Genomic DNA, 9,210 nt, shown 5'->3' on the forward strand with positions numbered 1-9,210 from the left:
GTGTTGTGGTTGGTGGACCTCACAATAATCCAGACTCCTGCAGGACAAAATGGATAACCAGAGAACTCCCGAACCTCCGTCCGGTTATGGCGATCAGAGCTAACAGTGAACAGAATAGCAGGAATCAGGTTGTTTCATGGATTTGTGGTTCTGTCACGAACACACGAGCTGAGATTCAGACTGCAAAAGATGCCGAGAGCCCCAGAGTGGTGTGGACGGTTTCTACGGTTCTTGTGTTGGTCTCACCGTTTTCCTTATGGCTGCGTTGGAGTGTTCTGCTGCTGTCGCAATCAGCTCCAGAGACTCTGCAGAGAAACAAACGCCACCTTTAGGGAAAGCAGGTGACCCCACTAGCCTTTAAGCTTGGTTTATGCTTGACGCGTTCACTTTCCGCGCGGTGATGCGGCTCACGGATGGAACGCGCTTCACAACTCGCAGCGTTTATGGTTCGTGCGGCTCGTCTCTGCGGTGAGCCAATATTCTCCCAAACTGTAGGGGGCAGCATGGAGCTCTACGGCATGCATCCAACACTACACCATAGTAGAAGTAAAAATTACTGTTGTTTACAACATGGCATTCCAGCATTTTTAACAGCGTCCTCGTCTTTTCCGACAGTGCGAGCTATTTCTCTCCAAGAGTTATTAACAACATGTTGATCACGGTGATCTCTGAGAGCTGAATCATACACATGTCTGTATTTACGAACCTCTGCCATACTAGTTCTTGCCGGTCCGCCATGTTTTTCCGCGTCCGTCCGTCCGCGTGGTTAGAAATTTTCCGAGGTGCGCGGCACGGAAATTCTGGGCCGTGCGGAAGCGCGGTGGAGGGGCGTGGTTATTAAAATGACGCAACTTTTCCGCGCGGAGCCGTGCGGACCGCGCGGACGCGTCAAGCATAAACCAACCTTAACCCATGTCTGGACAAGCGGCGGCTGCCTGATGGCGAGAAGATGAGTTCAATGGAGCTCTACGGGAACTTCATCTACAGGTGGAGTTATGGAGGACCAATGGGTGGAGTTATGATGGAGCTAGGGTGGAGTTATGGGTTAGGCTTATGGAGCTGTTTGGGTGCGCTTGTTTTCCTACTCTGGGCATCTCTGTAATCCGGAGCGTCCTCTGGGAGTCGGTTCAGGTAGTCCTTGAGCAGAAGCTCGTAGCGAGGAATCCTCTGAACTGGCTCCAGCATGTGGTGCTGCAGGGTCAGGTTCCCACAGCGCTCTTCTCTCTGCACAAACACACCACGTGAGCTCTTGACCCGACGCGCAGAGCCAGAACGAGAAGCTCATACCTGGATTTCCTGGATGATGGTTTTAAACTGGGATGATCTTTCCATCCATGTGTTTACCAGTTCCATGGCTCGGTCAAAGTTTTTCACATATTCTCCGTACATCTTAAGAAAAGGAGCCAACTTCTGCAAGATGTCGCCAATTCGTGGGTTTGAGTCCCTGCATGAAAATCAGAACCACGTTGAAGCGTCTCCTGTGGAGGAGTAGAATAAAGGGAGGTGGCAGGCACAGATTCTCACCACTCCTCCATGCGTTTCTGCAGAGCCGGCAGCAGGAACTGCTGATGGAAGCAGTAGATGGAGCAGATGTTTGAGAAGATTCCCTGAATGACATCGGGAGGGAAGAAGGGGCGAGACTGAGCTTCCTCCATGAGTCTGGCACAGAAGACCTGCAGAAGGAGGAGGGCGAAGAGGAGTCAGGCATTGATACCTTTAAATATCTGGGGTTGCTATGGCAACGGACAAGCGCTGAATCTCTCCCAGTTGATGGCACTGCAGCTAGGGAGGCGGTGGAACTCCTCGCCTCCTCTGCTGCTATTGGCCCTGCGCGACTCACCTGATCCAGCAGGTGGAGCTTAGATACGTAGGTGAGCTCCGTGTGCAGCAGCTCGTTGGCAATGTTGAAAACTCTCTGATGGACGGACAGCTGGACACAAAAACACAGACGTGATTGGGTAGGTCTAGGGTCGGAGGTTAGGGTTAGGTGCCGCCTTTGCACCACCGCAGCGGCGCTTTGCAGTAGAAACAGCTTTTATTTTAAACTCTTACCATCGTTTATTTTCTACCTGCTGCCCCGATCCTGTTCAGGATTAAACGGTTCTGAAATTTAGTGAGCAAGAATCTTTTACTTTGAAATTTTCCTGAATTATTGTGCCAGTAAAGAGACGCGGTGCTGGTTTCTGATCGTCCACCGAACTGCTGGACCTTCAGCAGCAAACAACACAGAGACTAACCCGTTGACCTGAGATGACGCGGACTACCTGCCTGACCAATGAAACGCCTGGGTCGCATCTCTAACTGGCGGGAAGTGATCGGCACCACTTTTACGATTCTTCCCATGTTGGATTGTCGGGATTTTCTCGACTTACCTCGGCAGAATCCTGTCTATCAGTCTTGGGAGGGGTTAGCACGAGAGTCAGCTCCACCTCCTCGTCGAGGTCACTGTCTCCCTCCTCAGACAGCCCCCTTCCTCTAACTCCTCCTCTCATCTCACCTTCGTCCCCCTCACCTCCCTCTCCAGCATAAGACGATGAGCTGGAGAGGCGGGGAAGGAGGGCGGGGCTACAGGGATAGGCCACAACTCCATCATCCACGCCGGCAAAGCAGAATTCCTCGCTGTGGGAGGGTGAGCTGATGCTGTCAATGCCACTGTCCCGATTAGCCAACTTCCCATCTGTCTGTGAGGAGGGGAGGGACAGACGCTCAGAGGGCAGCTCTGATTGGTCAAGAAGCAGCCTCTGCTGCAGGTCTGATGTTTCTACAGCAGCAGCATCATCTTCCAGGTGTTTCTCTGAGGTACAGCAATCAGGTTCGATGGACAAACGCTTCTCATGGGGAATGTCACTGCACGCCGCCATCAGCTCTTCATCTTCCTCCTCGTCATCATCTTCACATAACTCCTCCTCTCCATCACCACCATGTGTGATGTCATCAGGTCTTGTGGCCTCACGCAGTGACTCTCCCTCCTCAGGTAGAGGAGTGGTGGATGAGGATGACGCTGGTGGCCATGAAGGTCGAGGAGAGGGGGGGTCCAGTGGGCGGGGACACATGGCCCCCCCAGTGATGTCCGGGACCACAATAATCTGCTCCCTGTAAACAAACAACGAATGAAGAAAAACTACCAAACACAGCGATGTTATCCTTCATCTGACCAATCAGAACTCACCGCTCAAACTTCTCAATGAGTGACAACACACAAGTGGGGGAGGAGGTGCCATCTGCGTGGATTGGAGGAGTGCGTCCCCCCCATTGATCTGCTGGTATGGCTCTGCAGGGTGGTGGAGGTGGGAGGGGCTTGTCGGAGACTCGAGAGCGGAGCCTTGACCCGCCTGCCTGCTGTTGGAGATGGGGGGGCTTTGGCGGAACTACAAAGGGTGGGGGCACATGTTAAGCTCGTAACGACTCAAACATACACCAAACAGAAGACATAATGAGGTGATGTTCACCCTGAGGCTTGGGCCCTGGCAGCAGTGGCCGGATCTTGTTTATTGGTGTTATTGTGGTAGCTGGTAGCTCTGGAGGACCCGTGTCAATCACGGAGCCGCAACACTCAAGCTCCGCCCCTTCCTCTGCTGAACTGGGCCCCAAGTCAGAGCTGGACAGCTCAGGAGCATCAGTATCCAAGACCTGTTGGTGACCACATGAAGAGCAGGATGGCTCCAGAGAGAGGGTCTTACTCAGCAAGCTGGGACTGGAGGAGGAGGCGGGGCCTGAAAGACAGGTAAGAGAGGCCACATAGTGCTCCTCACGTAAAGGTGCATTATGTATGAATGAAGTAAGAATGACATCCTGTGGTCGAACTTGGTTACTACATCCCATTTTCAGAACAAAACGATTGACTGTCTCCCTCCCTTTCAGTGAGTTTCATGGCTGTTGCTGGTTCAGCGCCAGTGGCCGGGCCAAGGCGAGTCATACACTAGAAGTTGATGAACGGATAAATACATTTCACTATAATATCGAGTTCTTGGTAATTGAAACAGTAGCTTGAGATACTTTTAGAGCCGGCTAATGGTTTCTAACTCATTTTTAGCATTGTTAGCTCAACATTAGCTCAATATTAGAGAAAAACAAAAAGACGCTGTGGCTTCTTACGAGGTACGAGAAACAACTTCTGGGTCGCTCCAGTTTACTGGCTTAGGATCTTTAGAAAGCGCTGCTGTATTTTACCAGCTGGTGTCGAATGACCACGTTAGCAGCATTAGCTGGCGCAGACTCCGCAACCCTGTGGGCTTAAAGATGGTAAGCAACGTCTACCATGGACGTAATTATCACTTTAGAAGTCGGGGGGACACGGGGGGGGGGGGGGGGGGGATCTTTACAGTATGCTCTAATGGGAAACAGGCTTCAACACAAACGGTTGTTTTCCGTTTATTATTTCACTGTAGAATTATTGAATAATGTACCTTTAATGTCAACTAAAAATTCTATTCTCGCAAAAGGAGTTTGATGTTTTATTAGATCAGGAACGAAAGACCTTTGATTTGAAGTGCAAAGCTTTAGTTTATATTTGTTTTTTGTACTTTCCAGAAAAGAATGAGCCTTTTTAACCCTCTGGAGGCAGGCAGGTTAAAACCTACCTACCTGGTTACTCCACATACGTACTTCATGAGCATTTTTTAACTCAGAAGTACCCCTGAAGGACGTAGTTGTTTGTCCTTTTAGCAAAACTCATTTTGAGCCTGAGAGGGTTGCCTCTAAACCCTAAAAGGATGAACATCTAAGTCCTTCAGGGGTACTTCTGAGTTAAAAAATGCTCATGAAGTACGTATGTGGAGTAACCAGGTAGGTAGGTTTCAACCTGCCTGCCTCCAGAGGGTTAACATTCTCCCAGTTGAACTGTAGTCTGGATTTCCCGTTAGCAATGGAAAAGCACAGCTACAGCCACAGCAGCACCATATTTCACCGTTTTCAGCACGTTTGTTTTTATCTTCAGCCTCAAACTAAACTCAGAGTCCACAGAGGTTTGATCCGATCTGGCTACTGCGGAGAATTTGGGTTTTTATGACACCTCAGATATCTAGACCCAATCTCAGAGCTCTGATCCCTTGCCTCTGCTGTTAGCATTCCTAGCTGTGTTGTAGCTTTATTAGTGAGTAATCATGATGCTACCTGTGTGACCTCTGACCCTGTTGCTTAAATGGGTCCAACTTTCCTTCATTCTCTTCTGAACTCACCTGAGGACCAGACTTCATGCTGTCTCACAGAGCAGACTTCACCAAAGTGGGCTCTAGCAGAAGGCTGCATGGTGGAGCCGCTAGCACTGATGCCTCAGAGCAAGAGGGTTGCAGGTTTGAATCCCACCTCCAGCCTTTCTGGAAGGAGTTAGCATGTTCTCTCTATGATTGTGTGAGTTTTCCAAAACTTGCATGTCAGGTAAACTGGAGACTCACTGTAGGCGTGAGTGAGTCTGAGACCGGTTGATCTTGTGTGTCCTACTAGAGACACGTCTAGGCAGTGGACTGGCTTCATGAAACCACGCTTAGGAAAAAGTGGTTCAGAAGAAGAAGAGGAAGAACACTTTTGCAGATTAGAAGAGTTCAATGAGCCTTTTCCTAGGACTTGGTTTGGGAACTGAAAGTGATTCAGGCTCCTGGTTCCTGACAGACCCTTGGGTTTCAGGCCCGCTTCCCCTGACAAGAACTACACAGGGATCCTGAGGTCACCTTCAGACCTCCAAAACTGGAGATGATGGTTTGAGTCAGATATGATTGGCTAATCATCTTTAGAAGCATCAAAACTGGGACTGGATCGTTTAAAGGTTCAGGTGTTTGGTCTGCGCTGGTCCCCCTCGAGTTTATCTGGTTCTCACAGCACACACACACACACACACACACACACACACACACACACACACACACACACACACACACACACACACACACACACACACACACACACACACATTCTTGACATGAATTTGTCTCACCTTGCCTCTCCTCCGTCAGTTTGCCCCAGGGCAGCTGTGGCTACATCGTAGCTCATCACCATCAGTGTGTGAATATGTGTGTGAATGGATGAATGATACACTGTAGTGTAAAGCGCTTTGGAGTCCTTACTCTGAGAGGCGCTATACAAGTGCGGGTCATTTATCATTTGTCTGTGCGCGTGCTAGGAGGCACAAACTTCAGCCTCAACATCGCTGGATCGGGTGTGCACGCGCACGATCGGTCGTTGTTGGGGCCTTGTGATTGAATGGTGGAATAAAACAGACATTCGATCGTGGATCAATAACAGCTCGATCAGCAAACGGTCACGTGACTGAGGCTTGGCCTGATGTCGGATCAGATCCACATCTGGCAGCAGCTGCATCCTGCAGTGAGATGTCGGTCAGTTTGTGCGCGTGCACGCCCCTCCTCCCCCGTCTCCCTGTTAACCCCCATCCGGATTATTCTGCAGATTCATTTTATTTGTCAACAGAAATCATTCAGATAGGACAGAAAAACGCCGCAGATGTGCGCGCACAGGTGTAGGCGCGTGCATGTGTTTGTGAGCGCGAGATGCAGACGCAGTTTGGACTCACCCCTGGTCGCGCTGCTTCGGTCCATGTACATCGCGCAGCAAAACACAAATCCGGTCATGAAAGAGACGTTGTTGCGGGGGAAGAGCGCGCCCCCGGTCTACAGCAGCAGAACAAACCGGGTCACACACGCGCACTGACCGGTTCGGGCGGTCCGGACCGATAGCAGGCTGCCGCTTCAGACGGTCGATCAGCGCAGGCTGCTTCTCCCGGTGCGCGTGAGGCGACGGAGCTGGAGGGGGCGTGGATGCACGCACTCGCTTCCTGTTCGGTTTCCATGACAACAAATTAAGGAACGGGGGATGCAAACCTTTACAGGTGATGTGTGGGCTTCCTCCCGCAGACCAAAAACATGCAAATCAGGCTAATTAGAGACTAATCACTAAGTGTGTGTGTGTGTGTGTGTGTGGCTGTCCCGGCATCCCTGTGATGGGCTGGAGACCTGTCCAGGTGTGTCACGGTCTGAGGTGGATTCCTGCTGTCACTCCCTGTCTCTTGAGCTTTCCCTCTGCAGGTGGGCGTGTCTGGAGGTGACCAAGCTGCAGCAGATCTGTTCATCAGCCAGCCAGGTGTATTTAAGCAGCTGAGAGACTTCTACACTTCGCTGGATGATTACTCTACCTGGGTACCTTCTAAGCCACCTCTTCACAGTACTTTCGAGCTCTTAGGACCTTTTGAGACTTTAGATGTGTTTTGGATTTTGCATTTTACCCTTCCTGCTCTCGTTCACCACATCAAACCTCCACCTTCATCCCCGACTGGCTATTCTCTGGAACTCCAACCTGCTTGTCTCTCAGCTTCTCCCTGGCCAGAACCACCTCCAACAGCCTAAGCTCCCTGGATCTCCACAAACTCAGCTCCCTCCACGTCTCCCCTTCTGGATCCCAGTCTCAGGAATCCCCTCTCAGCCCAGACCGGACCACTCCTCCCTCGAGCTACTTTTCCCCCTCTCCAGACTAAGTCCTCCGCACAATTCAGATTCCTTGTTTTCCCCTTCGAGTTGGATCTAACTCCCATCTGTCCACAGATTTCCCGCACCGGCTCCCTTTGTGAAAGAACTCGGCTACGTTCAAGCTGCTTCCTTGGGTTCCCTTTTAATAAATTCTTATTTAAACCCTTTCCCCGTCTCAAGCTGATCGTGTATGTCGTGGGTTAGACATCTACGCCACAACATGACAAGGTGTTCTCCGCCTCTCACCTGGTGGAGGGTGGAGACAGACACCGGTACCTGTGACCATTGTGATGAATTAGTGCAGAAAACGAATGAAGATGGCTGCAGGTTTATAGCGATTTATAGAATCAGACAGAAAAACTCTGAGTGGGATTTTCAGTTCTGGTTCTGTTGAGTTACAGCATCTCTGTCCTGGGTTGGCCTGGTCACCGGAGCAGAAAAGGAGGTGCTGCAGTGAGGCAAGGTTCACAAACTCTTTTTTAATGACTGACATTAAAACAGAAGAGGCGACAGAAATAAAATCAGCTGTTTCGAACACGAGATGAAGCTCAGGGCGCACCTGAATGTCGGCGGGCCAAGTGGTAAGGATGCTGCAACAGGAGGAGTCCAGACAGGTTTCACACCTGAGAGCCACTAAACCCTAACAAGAGTCCAAACTCAGAGACAGTTCTCGGGAACCCTAACCCTGAAACTATCCTGAAAAATGTAAAAACGCTTGTTTTGCCAAATAAAAAATGTCTCAAGGGGCAGCAGCCCTAGCAGGAAGACCAGGACCATTCAGAATCTCCTCCTACACCTAAAACACCTCCCCAGTGGGAGCTGCTGGTCCACCTGATGGGACTACAAAGACCTGAGATCCTCCTGCCAGCAAACCGGACTTTGAGTCTAGACCCTTTTCACGCTCACCTGCCAACCCTACCTCCTGCAGCCTCCTCTTCATCTCTCTGAGCTCCTGCAACAACTGCCAGCTCTGCTGAACCGGGTCTCGGTAGCAGACAAACCAGCAGCAGGACACACACTCCGACACACACCACGAGTCACCACAGACACCAGTTCCTGAATGAACACGCCCCACCTGACCAGGTGAGAGCACTCACCATGCGCAGATGTTCTGGATGATCTGAGCACGTCATCATCTAGTAAATCTTCTTCCCACAGGCAGAAGTTCAGACACACCAACAACAGCAGCGCCAACCTAAAACACACCAATCAGACAGCTCCGTTAGGTCACATGACCTCCACTTCCTCCTGGATGTCCCAGCACCGTCCTCTCGGCACCTCTGATTCTCAACACGTTTCACTTTTGCCCACACTTGGATTGGCTGACGGAAAAGCTATAGGCGGCTCCTCGTTCAGCCGGCAGGTGTGCTCGTGAGACTTTGCTCAGGTGAGACATCAGGTTCTAGAGTCAGACATGTCTCAGTAGAAGAGACACAATCAGCAGAACCTGTGAGTCCATTCTACAGAAGGTTGGTCATCAGTCAGCTGACTAACTCTCTTCTAATTATTCAGGTAATTTAAAACCCAATGATCAGCAAGGATCAACCTGTAACGCCTCCTGCTGCTGCTGCCTGGAGGTGCTGCTGCGATCTGAGAACACTGACTGCAGACCTGAGGACATGGGTAGAGACAAGTCACAGGTCAATCACCTGGCACCAAGTCTAAGGATATTAGAGTAATTTTACCCTGGGTGGTGTGTCCTAGTTCCTCCCCACTGGAGAAGTAGCCCGGCCTGCCA

General features: G+C 50.7%; 1 protein-coding gene across 1 annotated transcript in view; it reads right to left on the reverse strand.

Annotated features, from left to right (window-relative positions):
• Positions 1 to 6,730, reverse strand: part of fgd1 (FYVE, RhoGEF and PH domain containing 1) — a 12,618-nt gene extending 5,888 nt beyond the window's left edge. The window contains exons 1-9 of the mRNA XM_054746230.2: positions 6,524 to 6,730; positions 3,450 to 3,713; positions 3,170 to 3,368; positions 2,373 to 3,093; positions 1,841 to 1,930; positions 1,525 to 1,673; positions 1,288 to 1,444; positions 1,086 to 1,224; positions 247 to 305 (exon numbers count right to left, since the gene is read on the reverse strand). Coding sequence (XP_054602205.2) covers positions 247 to 305; positions 1,086 to 1,224; positions 1,288 to 1,444; positions 1,525 to 1,673; positions 1,841 to 1,930; positions 2,373 to 3,093; positions 3,170 to 3,368; positions 3,450 to 3,713; positions 6,524 to 6,581 — 1,836 coding nt within the window. The 5' untranslated portion in view covers positions 6,582 to 6,730. The remainder of the gene's footprint in view (positions 1 to 246; positions 306 to 1,085; positions 1,225 to 1,287; positions 1,445 to 1,524; positions 1,674 to 1,840; positions 1,931 to 2,372; positions 3,094 to 3,169; positions 3,369 to 3,449; positions 3,714 to 6,523) is intronic.
• Between the last annotated feature and the right edge of the window lie 2,480 nt (positions 6,731 to 9,210).

The sequence above is a fragment of the Nothobranchius furzeri genome, chromosome 15, assembly GCF_043380555.1.
Source record: "Nothobranchius furzeri strain GRZ-AD chromosome 15, NfurGRZ-RIMD1, whole genome shotgun sequence".
NCBI lineage: Eukaryota > Metazoa > Chordata > Actinopteri > Cyprinodontiformes > Nothobranchiidae > Nothobranchius > Nothobranchius furzeri.